Source organism: Orbicella faveolata, unplaced genomic scaffold (assembly GCF_042242905.1).
Source record: "Orbicella faveolata isolate gen_17 unplaced genomic scaffold, um_ofav_v1 contig_46, whole genome shotgun sequence".
Classification (NCBI taxonomy): domain Eukaryota; kingdom Metazoa; phylum Cnidaria; class Anthozoa; order Scleractinia; family Merulinidae; genus Orbicella; species Orbicella faveolata.
The window spans coordinates 28,024,685-28,046,925 of record NW_028301576.1 but is presented as its reverse complement, the minus strand read 5'-3'; the positions used below and the strand labels follow the sequence as shown (position 1 = coordinate 28,046,925).

At 39.3% G+C, this 22,241-nt stretch overlaps 2 protein-coding genes across 2 annotated transcripts; both read right to left on the bottom strand.

Moving 5' to 3' along the window:
- Positions 1–2,142: 2,142 nt before the first annotated feature.
- LOC149099406 (uncharacterized) lies at positions 2,143–2,819 on the bottom strand. Its single transcript, XM_089278120.1, has one exon. The coding sequence runs from the start codon at positions 2,752–2,754 to the stop codon at positions 2,221–2,223; it is 534 nt and encodes a 177-aa protein (XP_089134246.1). The 5' UTR covers positions 2,755–2,819; the 3' UTR covers positions 2,143–2,220.
- Positions 2,820–9,210: 6,391 nt separating this feature from the next.
- Positions 9,211–11,735, bottom strand: LOC149099405 (uncharacterized). The gene is made up of 2 exons (XM_089277984.1): positions 10,792–11,735; positions 9,211–9,894 (listed from the first exon to the last, which is right to left on the bottom strand). Exons 1-2 carry the CDS (start codon positions 11,704–11,706, stop codon positions 9,445–9,447), a joined length of 1,365 nt encoding a protein of 454 aa, XP_089134110.1. The 5' UTR covers positions 11,707–11,735; the 3' UTR covers positions 9,211–9,444.
- Positions 11,736–22,241: the final 10,506 nt, after the last annotated feature.

Here is a 22,241-nt window from a genome sequence, read left to right as displayed (position 1 = left end):
GATGAAGAGGATCTCCAGGTTGCTGGCTTAACGACCGAAGAGAAGGTAGTTGTTATGTCCATTTTCAACGACACCATAAGTATGGGAAGGATCCTCACCATGGCAGAAGTAGGACACAAGATGAAATCAGAGAAGGCCTTACGAAAGTTCGTAGTTGATGCTGGCAAAGTAAAGAAGATTGCAGATTTTGTGCGGTACAACACACAGACTGTGAAACAGACAGCTCTCACAAATCTACCAGATGAGACTGAGGAGCAGACCTCCCTAACTGTTTCAAGTGGGCGTCGGGAGTGGAATTGCAATGACGTGGAAGTCATCAACAGTTTCTTTACGTCCTATTCCAACATGCCAAGCAAGAAAGAAGTCATCACGCTTTTTGAGAAAGATGTACATACTTCAAAGAGAAGGTTCACAAAGGTGCTACGAAAAGGTGAAGAACTTCTTCAGGAAGGCCACAAAGTAGTGCCCTGAAGACCACTAAGGGTAGAAAATGGGCAAACGTTGAAAAGTCCATCTTTTTAATAATGCACATGTAAGGCCTCTTATTGTGTTTGTTCTTTGTTCCGTTGAATGTGCTTGGATCCGAGGGCGGTTCCTGACTAAGGTCAGGTGAATTGCTCAATGACAGTGAAAGGTTTTGTTTTGTGTCGTATTGTGTTGTGTTGCATGGTTTGCACTGAATACCTTGAGGGTCGTAAAATTTCAGGTTGACCGTTGCAGTGTGTCATAGTGTCCGTCATGTTGAGGCCACAAACCAAAATGACAAAGGGGTCTTCCCTGCTCTTGTTGACGTCTTGCAGTTGTGTTTCTAAAAAACAAGAAAAATGCCAAAACGAAGTTCAAATTAATTTTATAATTCAGCAAAGCTGAACTCCTGCAAATATAAATTGTAAATAGAATTGTACCATACCAAAATCTAAATTAATTCTTATTTATTGTACATAGAATTGTATATAGAATTGTAAATATTTTAATTGCATATACAATTGTATATATTGTAAATATTTCCTGGCGACAATGAGTCGGGCTGGTGACCCGATGATACCCTCTGGGGACTGAGCAGTTTGTCAGGGATCAAATGCAAGCTGGGGTAGCCAACCCCCGGGGAGTGCCCCACAAACATGCTCAGTCTCTGGGTAGTACTCTTGCCATTTGATACGGCAAGGGGGGGACTGGGAAACCATCATTACATTTTTTTCCTCTCACAGTAGTCCTACCTTGTTGTGGTTGAGAGGCTTGTGTGCCTTCATGAACCTAAGACCTGTACAGGTCTGAAGGGCAGAGGCCAGACTAAATGGGCTTCAACATCTTTGTGCACATCTGTTATGACTGCTGTCATGTTTCTTGTATCCTCTTCGTCCCACTGTGTTCAAGGTAGATGGCATATCTTTATGGCCTATTTTTTGAAGTTTGAAGGCAAATATCTTAAGTAATTTAACAATTACAAGAATTCAAAAGGTGATTTTCAAGTTGTTTTATTAAAAGGAAAACTCTTTACATTGTCTGTGGTCAAGGTAGGTGGCCTATCTAACAAACGTTTCCATAGTCAATGCAAAGCCACTGAAGGGATGATTAGCCCCTCCAGCTTTCAGCCAGAGCTCCGTCTGCTAACCTTAGCCGCAAGGCCAGCCTATCCAGGGTGCACCACAAGGAGGTGGAGTTGGCTTTGGGTGTGAGAGGTGATTAGACAGACCGGGGCTTACAAACTGCCCAGAAAGCCTAACGGACTTCCTGTCCGCAAGTTGCGCATCAACACCCTGTTGTACCCCAAAAATAATTAAAAACTTAGACTGTAAAGACACTAGATGTTCCCGTGGGGCACTCCTCGGAGATTGGCTACTCCAACTCGTGTTTGATCCCTGATGGGAGACATGAAGCACTGAGCCTAAGTCTAAAGCAACAATGACGTATTTACATGGCTGTTTTTACAGAGGTTAAAATATATACAATTTTTTGTAGTGACATTTACAATAAATAAGTCTTAAGTTAATATCTTCCATTTTACAATTCTAGTTACAAAGGTATTTACAAAAATTCAACTTTGTTGAATTGAAACTATTTACAATAATGTGATTTTTTTTGGTCTATGTATTTTGTTTTTTGGCTATTTTTCTTACATACACTAATATGAATGTCTATTTACAAAATTTATTTACAAAGAGAATGTATGGGCGTATGATGTACGTATGATGTGTATGGTAATGCATGGTGCATGCATGTCTAAAATGAATGTGATCGTCTGTACCGGGATTGCAGATGCCCTGTTTGGGTGCTGACATCCACCGGCCTGTACTGCATGACAGGGCAGAACAGGTGGATGCCAACCCCAACACTGACCATCCCCGTACCGTCTGTCTGCGTTGTCATGTCCGTCACAGTTACTTGTCGTGGAACGGTCAACGTCGAGGAGTGGGTGGAGGTGGGGCGGGTGGACGTGGTGCAAGTGGAGGTGGGGTGGGTGGAGGTGGGGCAGGTGGATGTGCAAGTGAATGACAGCCTAAATGGAATTGTCCCCGGAGCGCCGCTTCCCAGGGAGGGCCTCAACAAGTGCTTCTTTTTGCCCTTCTTCGCAGAGACCCCAGACAACAGCATGTACCTGGCCTTCATCAATTGCCAGGAATGACTGGTTACTCTTTGGGCCTCTGCAAAGAGCCACAATTTATTTCCCGTCACGGGGTACTTGTATTTGTTCGATTCAATGAAGGCCTGGAGCGCATGGTCCTCCGCTGGCGTGTATCTAGCACGGCGGCTCATGGTGACTGGAGCAGCTACAAAAAATGTTGCAGGAAAGAAAACCTTGCCTTAGTCTCTAATGAGGACCTCAAGTTCTAGTAACGAGTTCCAATACTTAGACATTATAGTTTGAGGTGAAACCAACATTCTATACAGATAGCTACTTTTGCATTCTATAATGTCTAGATTTGAAAGCCTGCCTCAACATTATCTTAAAGTTCTAAGCAGTAAAAGTCTGGTATACTTACAGACATAAGAGTGAAACCTGGCACTCACGTGACCCACACAACAGATAACCCTTGTTGCATTCTATCTGTGCTTCAAATTGCAAGTCAAACAGTTCAATCCTCTTTGAGTTATTAGCAGTTAAAGTTTCCCCTCATTTTCACATTCAAAAATCACTGAGGGCATGGTACCAACAAACTTGTGTCCGCCATTTTGTATAAAACTTTAACTGCTAATAACTTTGTGAGGATTTTATCATTTGCTACGAAATCTGGCATGCACATAGCCTATGTCAAGGCCTATCCGACACTACAATTTGCTGGCCAAATGGTTAAAACCTCGTAAAGTTATTAGGGTGTAAAATTTTGACACAAATGACGTCATAACTAATCAACAAAGGAACCGATTTCCAAAAAATCAAAACCAAACGGCTCCTTACAACATGAACAAGCATGATATAACATCAAAACATCAATCAAAGGTCTCCAGTTCTAATAACGAGGTCCTTCAACAACATATTGGTCAAGATAGCACCCTTAAACTTTGACCAAAGCCTGCGCAGAGGCAACCGTTTTTTATGGGAAGAAAATGTTCAAGAAAGGTGCCGGAGCACCTTAGACACCTCTTCCGATAGTTGGATTGCATCTGCCCAGTGTTCTAAGGGTGCCAAACAGCAAAAATAACGGAGCTCAAAAAGCGTGTACTCACAGTTCGAAAGTATTGAGAAAAGGGACATCATGTAGTGTGCACTGAACTTTCCTTTACAACTGGTCACTACAAAAAAATTCATAAAAAATTTCCCAATGGGCTGTTTTCTGCACGGTTTTCACCAATGAGGTCCAGACAACATGGGCAATGTAGCCTGTTTACTTTCTACATTTCACAAGTCTATATTTGAAATCAAAAAAAGTTTTTTTTGTAAGTTTTTTTCAAACTGCAATTTTTTTTGAAGTTTGAAGGCAAATATCTGACATAATTTAATAGTTACAAGAACGAGAAAGGTATCATTCAGTAGCCCTTTTGTTAGACAAAAGGCACGCTAAACATCGTTGATGTTGGTCAAATACTCTTGGAGAAATCAAACCTGCAAGTTGACAGAAAACAATTTTTTTTGAAGTTTAAAGGCAAATATCTCAGGTAATTTAATAGTTAAAAGAATGAGAAAGGTATCATTCGGTAGCCCTTTTGTTAGACAAAAGGCACGCTAAACATCATTGATGTTGGTCATATACTCTTGGAGAAATCAAACCTGCAAGTTGACAGAAAACAATTTTTTTTGAAGTTTGAAGGCAAATATCTCAGGTAATTTAATAGTTAAAAGAATGAGAAAGGTATCATTCGGTAGCCCTTTTGTAAGACAAAAAGCACGCTAAACATCGTTGATGTTGGTCAAATACTCTTGGAGAAATCAAACCTGCAAATTGACACAAAACAATTTTTTTTGAAGTTTGAAGGCAAATATCTCAGGTAATTTAACAATTACAAGAATGCAAGAGGTACCATTCACTAGCCCTTTGGTTAGACAAAAGACACAATAAATTTCTCTGATGTTGATTAAATACTCTTGGAGAAATCAAACCAGCAAGATGGCACAAGAATAATTTTTTGAAGTTTGAAAGCAAATATCTTACGTAATTTGACAGTTGCAAGAACGCAAAAGGCAAGATTTCGTAGCCCTCTTGTTACACAAAAGGCATGCGAAATATCTTTGATATTGTTGAGATACTCTTGGAGAAATCAAACCCAAAATATTCTGAGAGGGAGAGCCCCGACTAAAAAGCCAAGGAAAACTGCAGACAATAAATAAAGTGACAGACATTTTTATTTCACTCTTCAGTGTCTATTTTTATCAAAAGGGGTGTACTTCCGGTTAAGCGGTTAACTTCCGGTAATTGACTCCTTTATACCTAAAGTTGTGGCATAACTCCACATGGTGTCGTGGTGGGGTAATGGATATTATGTCAAACCTCGACATTAGTTTTCCCGGGTTCGAGACCAACCTGGCGCAAGTTTTTTTTTCCTCACAAAATAACTATTTTTGAAGCGTGTAGCAAGTGGCACATGAAAAAAAAACAAAAAATGAGCAAAAAAAAATTACAACAAAAACAAACAGAAAATTTCACTACAGGCAATATATAGAATGGCAGACACTTTTATTTCATTGTTCAGTGTGTATTTTCATTAAAAGAGGTTAACTTCCGGGAAGTTACTCATACCTAAAAATTGTACATAAAATTAACTGACGGTGAGATTGTGAAGTGTTAAATAGCACATCTCATCATCAGTTTTCCCCGGTTCGAGACCAACCCGGCGCAATTTTTTTTCCTCACAAAATAACTTTTTTTGAAGCGTGTAGCAAGTGGCACATGGAAAAAACAAAAAATGAGCAAAAAAAAAATTACAACAAAAACAAACAGAAAATTTCACTACAGGCAATATATAGAATGGCAGACACTTTTATTTCACTGTTCAGTGTGTATTTCCATCAAAAGAGGTTAACTTCCGGGAAGTTACTCATTTATACCTAAAAATTGTACATAAAGTTAACTGACGGTGAGATTCTAAAGTGTTAAATGCACAGTCTCATCGTCAGTTTCCCCGGATTCGAGACCAACCCGGCGCAGTTCTTTTTTTCCTCACAAAATAACTATTTTTGAAGCGTGTAGCAAGTGGCACATGAAAAAAAAAAACAAAAAATGAGCAAAAAAAAATTGCAACAAAAACAAACAGAAAATTTCAGTACAGGCAATATATAGAATGGCAGACACTTTTATTTCACTGTTCAGTGTGTATTTCCATCAAAAGAGGTTAACTTCCGGGAAGTTACTCATTTATACCTAAAAATTGTACATAAAGTTAACTGACGGTGAGATTGTGAAGTATATGGTACCTAAATTTTTACGTACAATTCTTGGCTGGTGCTGGTGGTCTTGTGGTCTGGTCCTTGGCCAGCTGAGTTGTTCAAGTCAGCGGTTCCTTTGGTAGAGGAAAATGAAACCCTCCTCGGTCTCTAAACCTCATCCTAAACTCTAACCCTTCACCTTAAGCCTATCTCTAGCTCCTAACCATAACACTTGAAACTAAACCCTAACTCTAACCCGTTTTAAGGGTTGATAAATTCTCTTAACAAGACCTCAATTAAGGATGGGCTACTCGGGCTGCTAAGGGTTGATTTCCGGTGACTTGTACCCATCCTCCTTCCCAGCGTTAAGGCATCATAATAGGTGAATTTTTTTACAAAACATGTGAAAAAAGTTCTTTTGCTGTTCAAATTGAGAAGAGTGAGATGATTATTTTGCAAAAAGAACGAGAAAAAACTTTTTTTACCTTTTAAGAAAAAGAGAAAAACAATGTTTGAATCTCATTCACCCCTTACACAGCCCGCGCATCGATTGCTAATGAACGTGCGCGAAGTTGTGTATTAATCGTCTAAGATTTTTGATTTAAAGAAAAGAAACGTGAGACAGCACCGAGAATTGTCAGCAAGGGAAATATGGTATTGATTTTACCATACAATTAACATTACCTCAAAGGCAGTAGTGCAATCAATCCTTCCAGTGAATAGCACAGCAAAATGTTTAACAGAATTCGTGAAACAATCTGTAGAGGCAAGAAGAGAGATCGTGTTTAGCTTATTTTTGTTAATATTGCAAAATAACAAAAATCTGAAATCGTATGCCACTTGGTCTGGTCTTGGTCAATTGGCATGTATAGGATGGATGTCAAAGATTTTTGTTTAAGAATGAGAATGTTTGGCTAACAAAGAAACGTGAAACACCGCCTCTCTTCCTGCAACTCCCTCAGTGCTGGCGGTCAATAAGGGAAACATGGTATCTGTTACAATTGTTAACTGACCTCAAAGGCAATAAACTCAAACAGTCCAGTGGATAGCACAGCAAAAGCTCTCAAAAGAATCATGGAACAGTCTGCAGAGGCAAAAAGAGAGATCGCATTTAGATAATGCCACCTGACCAGAACAATTGGCATACACGAAATAAACGTTGAAGATGTTTAAAACGTCAGAAACGTATGGAAAACATTGAACATCCCTCTCTCTTCCCTCCCTTCTCCCCTTTGCCTCCCCCGATAATGGTCGTCACCAAACTGAGAAAAACATGGTATCACATTTATTTGAGTACAATTAAACTGACCTTAAAGACACTTGTCGCAGTCAATCACTTCAGTGAAAAGCACAGCAAAAGGTTTCGAAGAAATCGTGAAACAATCTGTAGAGACAGGAACAGAGATAGTGTTTCTTAATAATGCCACTTGACCAGAACAAAATAGTATCTATATAGCCTTGACACATTTAGCCCAAGAGGAAAGAGCGGTGTCATATGTATGTTTGCCAGAAAATGGTGTGAACACCCGCAGCTAAATTTTGTCATCCAGGCCAGCGAATATCTGTACTGTACAAATCTGCATTTAGATAAACACTTTTGCAACTACATGTTGCTAAAAATCATGAGATAGGTGAAAATTTTGCAACAACGGTGATGGTAGCTCATGTCACGCCCGCCATTCATCTGACACTCAAACTGGGCTGGTTTCCAAACAAAGGATGCTATTGAGCTTAAAAGTTGTCAACATATATACATTTTGCACCTCTTATGCCTGAAGAGAGTTGAAACTCTGGCGGCTCTTCAAGTTTTGGGTTTTAGAACATGAAAACCATGACGTGAAAACCATCTATAGGAATCCCTTGCTTACAAAAATTCACTTTAAATGACCTCGATTTACAAAAACACAATTCCCCTTCTATGGGATTTGCACTCATACATTCTACTGGCCCTCCAAGGGGAACTAAGATGCCTAAAAATAAGTTATCACTTGAAGAGAAACATGGGATGCGCAATAATCTAGGCTTCTAGAACTTACCACGAAAGGTCTGAGTACCACAATCGGCCAGTTAACAACCAATTCTGGAGAGAGAAAATATGGCAGACGGTACTCTGGAAGTATCCTTTAAGCGTAACACTAAGCTAGTGAAACGCTCTTTAAAGACCTACAGTCGTTTTTTTCATGTTCCATTGAGATCCCTCCTTTTGATTAGTAAGTTCCCGTTCTTTCTTTTACACCTACCTGATGACCGACTTCAGAGGCACAACCAGACAACACTGGTCTTCTCGAATCGTGGACCATGCACTTAAAGACAAGTGGACGCGATTTTTGTTCAAGGTGACAATGGTGTCAATGGCCAATAAGAGAATTTGCTGATCACTATTGGTCGTAATCACCAACCAGCTGGTCAAAACGGTGCCGCTAATTGATTGCTAAAATAGATAAGCATTTCCCCAGGGGTCCTAAAACGTGGCTGTCAACCTCGTGGAATGCCCCAGTACAAAGCTGACAAGATGCAGGCTTGAGATAAAGAATGGCTGGATTCATTCCAGATTTGAAGTGAAACCAGTCCAATAGACTTTAGCTAAGGGCTCATTAGCACAAGACTGCCAAAATTTCTTTGGTTTTACCGAGTACTACGACCAATCCGTTATAATTTGTCGGTGATCACGAGATCAAAGAAAAATCAAAGCGACACCATTCAAACAATTCAGTTCAACCTGCGGAAACATGCTATCAAACGAGCAGTGGGATAATCAAATAATCGTGGTGGGTAATCGTGGGAAAACTCAAAAACAGTGGAATGTTTGTTGACCAAGAAGTGTCAATCACATGGCAAGATCAAAGAGAAATCGAAGCGAGATAAAATTTACTTGATTGACAAAAAAACCACAACCACAGCCTTAAAATGCGAGCAGTGGGATACGTTATAACGATAATGGCCTTTCGCACGAGAGCACAACCAAATCGCGTTCAAAAGTAAATGTTATGATATCAGACTTGATATCATTATCATTATATCTGCTTGATATCATGATATTATGAAATTATGATATCACTATGTGTAAGCTGTTTCATGACCTGTCTCCTTATCCTGGTTATTACTAACAACTGAACCGAAAAGTAGTTTGTCCTGGAATTTATCACTGCCTAGTTCTGATCAGATTTAGACAATAAAGGAACTCTGTCATAGCACCAGAAATTTACTAGGTGGTATAACCTTCGTTGACCATGAACTTTGTTCACAATGCTGTGACATCTTTCCATTTAACAATTGATAATGGCCCTGAACTTTCTGAGCATTTAATGATCATTGAAGAGAATTGTAAATCTGTATACTGTGAAACGTCCCTTCTCTCTTACTGGACGACGTCCTTTAAAATTGAATATCTTGTTAAGAAGAATTAAATTTTGGATACACGAAGAAATCATTCATAAATATATAGACATTCAAAACCAACCGCATGACAAAACAATCCAAAGCAATCATATACCAGCAATTAAAAATACTTTTCAAAAAATAAAATATAGCCTGCATAGCAAGCGTTTCCGTGGGGTTTGGAAGTAAAGAAAGACCAAGGAACAGGATTTTCGGTGTTTTGTCTGCGCAGAAAATGGGGCAAGATCCAAAAGAAAGAAAGTTTCCTACCTTCCTAGTAGAGGGTAACGGTAAACAATCCAGGCAATCCGTACAATATCCCTCCATGCTGTTATTTTTAACGATACCATTCCTTCGTTAACCAGCCACTTCGCAGTATTCAAGATATGTTCATCTCGAATTTTGCTTAAGCTCTCAAACTGTCTAGCTAATTGTAGTTGCTGCAGAAAAGGATGGGAAATATCTCCCTTCAATTTCTTAGTCATAGATACTATGTTTTGTATCATTTCTTGTTGCGGAATTCCTTCCACGCATCTTAAAACGCTTTGCGCGTGCAAGATATTCAAATTGTCTGTGTAAGACCTGAAGTCCAAGCTAGACACGTACCGCTCGAGATCTTCTTGAGTTTCACCACTAACAATTCTAGCTACTCGTTTTAGTGAACCGTCTGCCCTTTTTCTTCTTTTTGGCTGGCTTGGCGTCTCGCTTTCACTTTCCTCTTACAAGTAAGATACAATATTAGAATAACCATCAGGGCTTTTGGGCGAATTGCAATTAAGAGAGATTCTATATCAACGCTACAAGTTTCTGGTCAACCTCTAGCCGGCATTAAGAACTAATGTGCCAAGCGCACAGCGTCAACAAACTAATCAGGGCGAGGTCTTAGGAAGTAAATAATTCCTGCATACATGGTGAAAATTTAGATTGAGTGTAGCAGGCACGAACGTCTGAGGAAAGTTCCCTATTTCCTCCCAAACCATGGATCACTTGCAAAACAATATTAAGGCTAGAATCAACACCGACTTGTGCATCATCGTGCACAGCGCAACTTGAACCTTTCTCAGTGCCCGCCATGTCCTCGTATTCCTGGTGCGTAGGACAATGAGACAGAGATATTGTATGTATTGTTCTATTTAACAATTAGATTATGAGCTCCAGATTTCTATAAGGTGATAGTTGATGAGGCCGATGGCCAAACCAACTATCGACAGCACATAATCTAATTGTTTTAGTAGAATTCTTACTAAAATTTACTTCAAATAACGGTTTCCAATTATTTCTTGACGCATTATTAAACTTTGCACAATCAAAATTTTCCTCCAAAACTTTGGAAAAAACGAAAAAAGTCGCCATTTCCAAGACAATCTCCAGCCACTGCACACTAATGGCTGATAGTGTTCAATGGCTCAGTCAATCCGATTACAGCATTTGCATTAGTATACCAGTAGAACTCTACTGATCAAGAACATAGGGTCAAAAGCACTGTTAAACGTTTTGTTTTAGCAATGCAGAACTTTCTTATATGGAGGTTTCACTGTGTAGCTTTCTATCTCAGTAACGATCTAGTGGCCCGAGAACCTCTCCTCTTTAAGTCTTACTTTTTATTTGCTTACCTCGTCCTCTTCATCTTCTTGTTCTACTGGGTTGTCTCCTACTTTTGTAGCCGCAGGTGATTGTTCGGAGATAACTTCCTCATCAGAAACTCCTGAATGCGGAAATTGGTCTTCCTGGGTTTCTTGAGGACTCGCCATATGGATTTCAAGCGATTGTTCGCAGATAACTTCCTCATCCGAAACTCCTGAGTGCGAAAATTGGTCTTCCTGGGTTTCGTGAGGACACACCATCTGGGTTTCCAGCTTGCTACTGCTGGATGTAGCCTGCAACTCGCTTTCTGCCGTTGCTTTTCCTGTAGCTACAGAAGACTGTTGCAAGAATAACTTCACTCCAGAAACCTCTGTACTTTGGCTTTCTTGGCTTTCCCCGGTGCTGCTGGGTGCGAAAATGTCATTGGGCGCCATCCATGTTATCGCTGGCTGTACGGCGGCAGCATTCTTAAGGACAGGTAGAAGGAAAGTGCTTTCCAATTTGCCTTTCACCTGCTTTAAAACCCTACGTGTGCTTTCGTCACCAACATTACGTACTGCCATTAAGACCTCGCTTTCTACTTCGTAAAAACCAATGATCTCAAACCCATGTGCCAGATACAGGGGTAGAGCAGGTACATTGGAGAATTCTCCTGCTAGAACAAGCCAGATGTAGGTACTAGCTCCGTGGGGATCATTCTTTGCTCTATTTCTAACCTCATCTATGGCACAGGAAAGAAGAATGTCTCCTAAACACAAGGAACTCTTGTCAGCTCTTCTAACACAATAGCTGACCTCCCACATCAGTTTCCGGGTCGTGGCCATCATGTCACTGACAACTGCATGCCCTGAAATAGATGTTAATTTGCTGGCTTCGTAACTCCGTTTTTTGAGCAAAATCAAGCCAGAGGGATCGCTGGACTCCTTCTCGAAGGCGACAGTCATGATGTTGTCGTCACTTTTGCCTTCATTACAAAACTGCTGGATGGCATTCTTGTAACTGCTGATGATCAGCCAGTTGTTCTTGGCATCAGTACAGTAGCACCGTCATCGAAAGTCTGAAAAAATATAGAATTGGATAAGCACATGTTGTAACTAAAGCTGTAACTGTTTGAGAGAGTGTTCTATTTGAACAGGATGACTCTAGATGCATACAACTCCATAGCATCTGCTCTCCACCATATTTTCACGTAAAATGCAGACTGCAAAATGAAGGCCAGGCTCTGGTTCTTCAAAACCTGAATAACATAACCCGAGGTTAGCGGGATAATTAATCAAGGAATAAAATTGTGTTTATTCATCGTTTAACTATCCTTCGATTAAACTCCATTAAGCCAGTAAAACCGGTGTGTAGCTGGAGTATTAGGGAAGGGAAGGGATAATTATGATGGTTATGATAATAGTGATAATAATAATAATAATAATACATTTTGAGGAGGGTGCTATGAAGCTAAAAACTGGCTATCCCCTAGTGCCCCAGGACCATGGTTTGGTCTCGGTCCTAAGGACCCTAACCAAACATTACGGGACGATCATAATAATAATAATAATAATAATAATAATAATAATAATAATAAACATTCTGAGGAGGGTGGTATCAAGCAAAAAACTGGCTATCCTCTAGTGCCCCACGACCATGGTCTGGTCTCGGCCCTAAGGACTCTAAGCAAACATTACGTGAGGACCATAATAATAATAATAATAATAATTATAATAATAGACATTATTTAATGAGGGTTAAACACTTAATAGCCAAAGGCTAATAAACTTGTGGCCCTCAGAAAATAAAATTGTGAATACAAATATACAGTACAATAAAAGTTCAAATCCTAAACTTATGAGACGCGAGTATATTAATTACAATAAGATTAAAAACTTAAATTTAAAATGTCAAATCCTAAAATGGTCCAAATGTTGCTGCACTGCGAAGATCGTTTTCCTGCAAAATTGATGCGAACTTGTTGTTGAATAAAGAGAAACAGAAAGCCCGATAGTTATATCTCAACTATACTTGTCTTCTATGAAGACTAACACAAATGATTAAATTAAAATGAGATTTGTATGCTGGGCAAAGCTTACTGAATCAGGCATCACTGAATCACAGATCTTTTATTTTTACATTACAGCACGCAACGATTTCTATCTCTGAGACCAAAAATGTTGAGACTTCTTGCTTTGCACTAGTCGTGTAAAAAACTAGAAAGTTGGCGTATCGCCGAAGAATGGTCCACCCATATTTGGTAACTACTCAGAGCATTCCGTACCGGGCCCAGTACTTGAAGCAAAATGTCCACCATTTTGACTTGTTTGTCTGCATTTTCATCTGATTAGCACGTTAATTCACCTCTCTTGGTGGGTTAAATTGAACCTTTAGTTTAATCCTTGGATAGTGCTAATTCAGCTTGGAGAAACAAAATTTAATCACAGGATAAATTTATTCTTTTGATTAGGACAATTTAACCGTGAATTAAAGTAAACTTAATATAAGCAGAAAAGGAGTTCTCTACCGCTGGAAAAATCCATTATTATTCAGTATAGTCTTACCTCGATCAAAAATGGACTGTGATCAAAACTGTTCACAAAATCTTTTGCCATTTTAGTAACCGTAAAAACAATTCAAGTCAGCTCTGAAATAACAAGTTTCCCTTTATATTTCAGCGATTTGATCGTGATTATCCAAATAAGCCCTGGGGATGAGGTTGATCCAAATATGGGTGGTATCTTATCTTTCATATGACGTGGTCGAAAAACACGTGCTCAATTCGCCCAACAATGGCGGCATGTCGAGAAAAGTCTGTAAAATGCTTTTTGTTCTCTGAGTCCAATGTCAAGTGCGGCACGGAATCTGGTTAGTGCTAAATTTCCCTTTTTGCCATCAGAGAGAAATGGCTTGAGTCACAGAGAAGTGGGCATTAAGCAGACAAGTGAACGCATGCGATCTCGGGGACGAGAAAGGTATTCCATAGCGTTTTAATAATTGCTATTTCAGTTGCGTTTGTTCATTCTTATCTGACTTTTTCCCTGGTAATACCATCATCACATCAATACGAATTGACCGTAAAACAAACAAAGCTGTGAGGTCAATGCATGCAATTTGTTTTCGTGTTTCCTTCTAAAGACAGTTATATATATTGGTCACACCACTTCAATGAAAATTATTGAGAAACATTAATCCCAAATGAAGCACAAGTGCATTTCATTTGCTCATTAGTTATGCATGGGGCATGCACATGTGTCTCCAAGGAATTTACGCCTTGGAAGACCTCGATTTCTACGGATTGTGCTGAGATAAAATTATCAAATTACAGACTAAATCTTCCTATTCATAGGGAGCGAATTTAATCGTAGTAATATTGAAATTGTTGGGTGAGAAAATGGTAACATTTACTTAATACAGACAGATCTCTTACAGTGTATTGGCATTTCAAATAATTCATCATTTCACCATCCCATTATTTACCAACCAGTATTTGGTTTCACTTTGTCCTCCGAAGTCAATAATAACTCATCTTCGCGTATTCGATTATCTCGGCTTCTGTTGGGCATTTTGTCGCGTGACAAAGAAATAATATAATTTCTTTTCTTATCACTTAAACATCAAAGTCGAGTTCTTTTTTTTGAAATTTTTAATACCTTGGCCCTTCATTTATTCAGCTTAAAATAAACCATGTCTTGAAGCCTAATCTTGTGTGTGTAGTTACTGCGCACATGATTTATTTTTAGTGCTCGTGCTCGTTCTGAAAAGTCAAAAAATCGCCGGGAATTTTGGGGTGGGTTTCATTCGGGCGTCAATGGGTTAAAGATGTAAATTATCAGCGAATCTCCTCAGTTTGTTGTTTGACCTAAGTCCACTTTGTTTGCTTTAAATTTTACTGAAGTAACGACGGTGTTTAGATAAGTCTTAAAAGTAACTCACCTTCATCCAACGCAACAAGATGAAAGAGACGGGTTACAAATTTCACGCCAGTTTTATATGGTGCCATTCTCGTCCCCAGAGGCTGTGCAGCTTTTGGTCAGCACCAGGAATCGTGACCTCTCACCACGTCCAACACCGAAAGTCCGCGAATCGCGAACTTCCCCTCACTCTGCGCATGCTCAGAGTCACAGGAAAAGTTTTTATTTCAAGGGAAAAGTTTTTATTTCATGTTAGGAGGGAAATGTATGTATTGACTATTGATTGCGGGGATTCTTCATACTTTTTCAACAAATCAACAAGTGAACTCGAGGTTACATTCTTGTCCGTAAAGTAACACTCAATGTGGTACACGTTTGCAAAATATTGGCAGAGCAAAAACTTTGGCAAGGTGAGCTGCTTAGCACCAGCAATTTAACCTCTTACTGCACAAAATCTTTGATGTTTTACCTAGATTAATAGATGAACACAGCGGTTTTTTGGAAGAAATTACTGTTTCCTCTATGCCTTTTTATGCAATGGAGAGATTTTCTCCACTCACAACCCTCCTTTTATCCGGGCTTGGGACAGGCTTAGATGACAGTTTTTGCACATCTAAGGCAGCGTTAAAAAGCTATGGGTCGAGTAGGCTTAGTCTAGAATAACAAAACTGTATGAAGTTTTCAGGAGTATGCCATTAAATGGTATTCATTTTCATTTTCATTGAAACTTTTGGTTATACACCCATTCACAGCTAACTGGGGCCATTCACTGTTAAGTAAAAAAATGAAGTGTTTGCGATCCCCACTAACATTTCTGAATATAATAACATGTAAACTTTCATTTTCTGAGTTTCCACAAAAAATGACAGAGTAGTTTGCAAGTTAAACGAAAAAACTTTCAACCCCTCAACCTTTAACTTTTCAACTATCACGCGATAGAAACCGAGAGCAAACAATCTAATTGTTTTGGTATAAATCTAGTAGTCGTTCGAAACTTTATCTAAATCCTCTTTCAAAACTCCAAGAAGCGGCCGTCATTTTGATTACAAGGTACAAGGGCTCACTGCTACGCTACTCGCTATCTATCACAGAGTAGATAGTGAGTAGCGTAACCAATCAGAGAGCGGCATTTGTGGTAGAACGCTGGTAGATTTATACTGATAATGGTTAGATGTCACAGGAAGTGACGTTTTGTCGCTTTTAATTAGCAATGTATGTGGGAAAATTAACTCGCTTTATTATTCGTTCTAACTTGGAACTTGACAGAAATAACATTTTAGCAGTGTAACAAGTTTTAAGTTTAATCATATTTTTATGGATATGAAATTTCCATTTTTTATGTTTTCTGTTGCGTTTTTACTTTGGGGATCTAAAAGTCCACACTCAGTAAACCATAAATGCTACAAACGAAACTATTTTTCTCTAAATTTTTTAAATGATATGCTGGGCCAAAAGATAAGCAGAAACGGCCTGAAACATGATAACGTAATTTACAAATGACAGTAACGGTAGAAAAGCACAGGTTTAGCTAAACTCATGCTTTGTGAGCTTTCATTCTCATGAGAGAAAATGTGAACTGACTGACTACTCCTGGTAAACCTGAACAACACAATTAAAATGAAAAATTGCCTTTGACTTTGAAAGGAGCATTAATAGCAATGTGTTTGAGTTCCTGCAGTTCTTTGCAACATATAGTTAATTTCGTTAAGTAATGTAATTTACAACCACTCATAAAGCGAAAAATAAAATAGAAATGGAACATAAAAAGCAATTAGCAATCAAAATACCCCTCTTTTCAGTTCCTTCTTACAAAAGTACCACAATTAGTGTTTTCAGTCAAGTTTAAGTACATTGTTTTCATTTTCAAAGATTTTAAGTTGCTCGATCTGTAACATTAAAAGGCGCACCCAGTTTTGCCAATAGGCTCCATTACGCAGATAATGCTGTACCTTTCAAGCCACAAGCCATCCTTTTGAGCAAGCCACTTGAAACTTATTAATTTTCGTCTTATTATGAAGGAGACCTCCAACTCACTGTCATCTTGGTCAATTTGTAATGCTGCTTTTCACTCACAAGTTGAATCTGCTTGGAATTCTTTGTCATGAAGGCAGCTAGGCAATAACAAGAACGTTTACTTTACCAGTACTTTTTCTGCTGAATTGCCAACCGCAGAATGAAGTTTCGTCGTATTTGGAACTCCCTTGACTTCTTTGTACTTTCTTTCAAGGTATGCTTCTGCCTCACCGTACTCTTCTCATACTCTTCCCAGTTGGCTTGATAGCTGAGTTGGTAGAGCACTGCACCGGTATCGCAGAGGTGATGAGTTCGAATCCCCTTTCAGGCCTGATCTTTTCTCAAGCTTTAATTTCACAACTGCTAGAGTTGTTTATATAACTGCGATGATCAATCATGTCTTCATATCTTTCTCTGCAGTTCAAATATATGATCTTTCATGTATTCACTTGCATTCTTCACCATCCATGGGTATATAACGAACTCACGACATGATAAGCTCTCAGTTGGCTTGATAGCACTGCACTGGTATCGCAGAGGTTCCGGGCTTGAATCCCCTTTCAGGCCTGATCTTTTCTCAAACTTTCATTTCACAACTGCTGAAGTTGTTTATATAAGTGCGATGATCAATCATGTCTTCATATCTTTCTCCGCAGTTCAAATATATGATCTTTCATGTTTTCACTTGCAGTCTTCACCATCTACGGGTATATAACGAACTCACAACATGATTAGCTCCCAGTTGGCTTGATAGCTCAGTTGGCAGAGCACTGCACCGGTATCGCAAAGGTCATGGGTTCAAATCCCGTTTAGGTCTGATCTTTTTTAAGGCTTTAATTTCACAACTGCTAGAGATGTTTATATAACTACGATGATCAATCATGTCTTCATATCTTTCTCCGCAGTTCAAATATACGATCTCTCATGTATTCACCTGCATTCTTCACGATCTACGGGTATATAACGAACTCACAACATGATCAGCTTCCAGTTGGCTTGATAGCTCAGTTGGTAGAGCACTGCACCGGTATCGCAGAGGTCAAGGGTTCAAATCCCATTTAGGTCTGATCTTTTTTCAGATGATTTCCGATGATTCCGATGATTTCCGTGACCGGCTTCCAAATGGTTCCATACGACAGGAAACCTAAACTCACTCTTGTGATTAACTGTCACTGCAAAGATGCTCTTGTTCCAGTACTGTGAGTTGTGGCTGTCTGTCTATTGCCTCACCCTTCAGAAGGTGTTCTGCTAGTTGTTTTAGCTGGGAATACAGCAGAGTCACTAGATTTGCATGTCCTCGGAACTTGTTCACTGCATTTTATACGACGTTGAAAAAAACCGCCTTTGAAACATCGTATCTGGAAGAAACAATTGAGCGTTTTACCTTGTACATATTCTATGTTCGCAATAAACTAGACAATCGGGCAGTTTGGAAAGCGTAATCTTTGTCCTAATCATGAGCATAATTTTAACATTTTTTGTATAACTATATTACCTCCGCTGTAAACATTTAATATACATTATTTAAACCAGCTGCCTGACATTTTTAGGTTTTTAGTTATTTCTGGGAGCTAGTAACCCTTTAACTTTTCAAATCATCTTTTAAAAAATGTTTATACACTTCTAAATGGATAATAACATGTGTTGTTGTTTAATGTAAATTACTGTTACAGAAAACGGAAGATGTGTTCAATATAAACTTATGTGAAATATGTACAAAATGGGCATAGTTTCATTGGAAAGTCCAAAGCGTTAACTGGCTTAAAGGACATTTGAAAAGAAATTTTCTGCCATGTGACAACCTATTTTCAGCAACATGGGATAATATAAATACTTACTAAAGAGTAACCTGAAAAGCTAATTCAATGACATTTCTCTGGGTATGTCATTTGTTATTTAAGATCTAAATAAAATACATTTCAGTGATGTACAATGTCAGATAGGAAAATAAAAGAAAGCTCAAACCGTGTGACATCAGTGGTCCCTGTTAGCTGAGAATGGGTGTATAAGGAAAATGATAAAATTAAAAAACGTATGAATTTAAAAGGATGAACTCGTCAATTCAATCGTAAAATTGGACCAGACATTTATATTGCAAAAAATCGTGGGTCAAAAATATACACATTTGTTATATCTAGACTCCAAAGCCTTCTGTTCACCATCTCGACCCTGGTGCCGAATACTATGAAGATCTCCAGGCAAGGATAATGTCACAGAGCTTCACAGCTCTTTCATATGTCAAACCTATACCAGGTTTCACGAGAGGGCAAGTTATTATTAAAGGGACACTGCACTTACCACTGAGGGTGGTAAGGGGGGTCGAGATCACGTTTAACGGAAAATAAATTGGTCGTTTCACAATTCATTGGAAGCTGAACGATAATAGTTTTATTTTGCAGAGCAGTACCCGACAAATGATTAAAACCCACCAGGAAGTGAGAAAGGCTAACGATAGCGAGGATGGAAACGGATTGTAATATGGATTTTTTAAACAGCGTTAGGCTGTCAGGTTTAAAAGAGTTCAAGTTTGGCTCGAAAATCATTCAAATTTTGCAAAAATGATGCTGCTGTGTCAATGTTCGTAACAAAATTGCTTTTAATTGTTTAGTTAGAGGTAATTAAGTTATTACATAAATGTAGGGACCATTTGGTGAATTTATAACAGCTTTTAGCAAATATGTCGTGACATTGTCCTTTTAATACAGCTCTCTCGTCCTTGCCAAACCTTCATAGGATCTCCGGGAGACACATTGCTCTTATGGTCACTGATAGAAACAATCAGTAATGAAAGCTATTTATTCAGCATACCTTTTTCGTCTCCTGACATTTGCATTAACTTCCATCCTGTATCGTTCCCTCCTGCAAACAGAGGGACGAACAAACTGCTCACTGGAGAAACCGCCTTTTCTTTGTTGGATAGCCTCCTGAAATTCTTGCCACAAATCATTCATGACGGAATAGTGATTTGTCGGAAAAGCATATCCTGTGCGCAATGCCCTTTTGGCCATCTCAAGCCTTTGTAGTGTTGGAACAGGCTCATCTTCCTCTGGCAGCATTTCCGCATTATACACACCACGAATGTCCAGCAATAGCCTGTTATGGATGTCCACACCATAACAGTCACCCAGGATTCTCGCCTGATTGCAATCTATGTCTCCTTTGAGTCCCTGGAGTTCCTCCTGTAAAAATTGTCTTCCCTCACGCCACAGAGGTTGTGGTACTTGACAGTCCCTTCTTCCGGGACCCCTTGGCACCTCTTGTGTGTCAAATCCTAAGAGACTGCTTCGCATTTCAGTGAAATCTGCTGGGACTCCTTCAATCTGACCGAACGAACTGAGGTAGACCCGTTGGACAAAATTGATTTCCTGAACAGCATTTACTTTTTCGTCATTAACAAACACGCCATGTAGCTGTGTAACTCTAAGGTCACAATCCATCCCCATCTCTGGGAGGTGTGTTTGGAAATTCAAGGGAAATGCGCAGGTACGGTGCGTCACATCTGGACTGCTGTGCTCTGATTACGTTGTTAGGGAAGGGCTCGTTTCTTGCGACCTTTTCATCAAAAAGATCTTGCACAGCAGGCAGCACAATCTTTGCTTCTGACCAACTTAATTGCACTTGGCCTAGTACAGGGTAATGGTAAACAATCCAGGCAATCCATACGATATCCCTCCATGCTGTTATTTTTAATGATACCATTCCTTCGTCAACCAGCCACTTCGCAGTATTCAAGATATGTTCATCTCGAATTTTGCTTAAGCTCTCAAGCTGTCTAGCTAATTGTAGTTGCTGCAGAAAAGGATGGGAAATATCTCCCTTCAATTTCTTAGTCATAGATACTATGTTTTGTATCATTTCTTGTTGCGGAATTCCTTCCACGCATCTTAAAACGCTTTGCGCGTGCAAGATATTCAAATTGTCTTTGTAAGACCTGAACTCCAAGCTAGACACGTACCACTCGAGATCTTCTTGAGTTTCACCACCGACAATTCTGGCTACTCGTTGTTTTAGTGAACCATCTGCCCTTTTTCTTCTTTTTGGCTGGCTTGGCGTCTCGCTTTGACTTTCCTCCTACAAGTAAGATACAATATTAGAATAACCATCAGGGCTTTTGGGCGAATTGCAATTAAGAGAGTTTCTGGTCAACCTCTAGCCGGCATAAAGAACTAACGCGCCAAGCGTGCAGCATCAACAAACTAATCAGGGCGGGTTCTTAGGAAGTAAATAATTCCTGCATACATGGTGAAAATTTAGATTGAGTGTAGGAGGCACGAACGTCTGAGGAAAGTTCCCTATTTCCTTCCAAACCACGGATCACTTGCAAAACAATATTAAGTCTAGAATCAACACCGACTTGCGCATCATCGTGCACAGCGCAACTTGAACCTTTCTCAGTGCCCGCCATGTCCTCGTATTCCTGGTGCGTAGGACAATGAGACAGAGATATTGTATATATTGTTCTATTTAACAATTAGATTATGAGCTCCAGATTTCTATAAGGTGATAGTTGATGAGGCCGATGGCCGAACCAACTATCGAGAGCGCATAATCTAATTGTTTTAGTAGAATTCTTACTAAAATTTACTTCAAATAACAGTTTCCAATTATTTCTTGATGCATTATTAAACTTTGCGCCTGAAAAAGATTGCTCGGATTTAAGTGCCATTTAAAATCAAAGTTGTGCGCACGCATCAGCTTTTTCAATAATTTCAACTTTTTTAAAAGTCAAGAAACCCTAAATGTCCTTCGTTTAGGCTTGTCAGAAATTCAATTATCCATTTGCGTCAAAATTTTCCTCCAAAACTTTGGAAAAAACGAAAAAAAGTCGCCATTTCCAAGACGATCTCCAGCCACTGCACACTAATGGCTGATAGTGTTCAATGGCTCAGTCAATCCGATTACAGCATTTGCATTAGTATACCAGTAGAACTCTACTGATCAAGAACATAGGGCCAAAAGCACTGTTAAACGTTTTGTTTTAGCAATGCAGAACTTTCTTATATGGAGGTTTCACTGTGTAGCTTTCTATCTCAGTAACGATCTAGTGGCCCGAGAACCTCTCCTCTTTAAGTCTTACTTTTTATTTGCTTACCTCGTCCTCTTCATCTTCTATGCACTCCAGCTCAGTTGTTCCACCAACACCTGAAAAAAAGTTAACAGACGAGCAGAAGGAGGCTATCAAAAACCTTTTTGAGCAGGACATAAAAAAACAAAACAGATTTCACATTGAAGTATGTCAGAAACAAATGCTGTACTTCTTCTGTTTTGGGACAGTTGGCCCTACAAAAAAAGAGAGTCAAACAGGTCATCAACCACATAAACTACCTGAAGTCAAAACAAGACACAAAGAGCCCTGATGAATTGCCAACTACTTCTGTGGGAAGCTCAAAGGTAAATACATGGCTGGATGACTTTGATGACCTGTCCACCCGGTCATTTGGAAAAAGGGGTGTTTGGGATGATGAGGAGACCGAACTGCTGGAAAAATGATTTCACCAGGACACCTTGCCAAGCACCACCATCATTAGGGAGACGCTAAACTCCAATGACCAACTCTTCACCATCTTGAACAG

Coding starts and splice junctions, on each gene's coding strand:
- LOC149099406 (XM_089278120.1), bottom strand. CDS start 2,754: ATGAGCCGCCGTGCTAGATACACGCCAGCGGAGGACCATGCGCTCCAG.
- LOC149099405 (XM_089277984.1), bottom strand. CDS start 11,706: ATGACTGTCGCCTTCGAGAAGGAGTCCAGCGATCCCTCTGGCTTGATT. Junction 9,895..10,791: donor AAGAAGATGAAGAGGACGAG/GTAAGCAAATAA, acceptor TACTTGTAAGAG/GAAAGTGAAAGCGAGACGCC.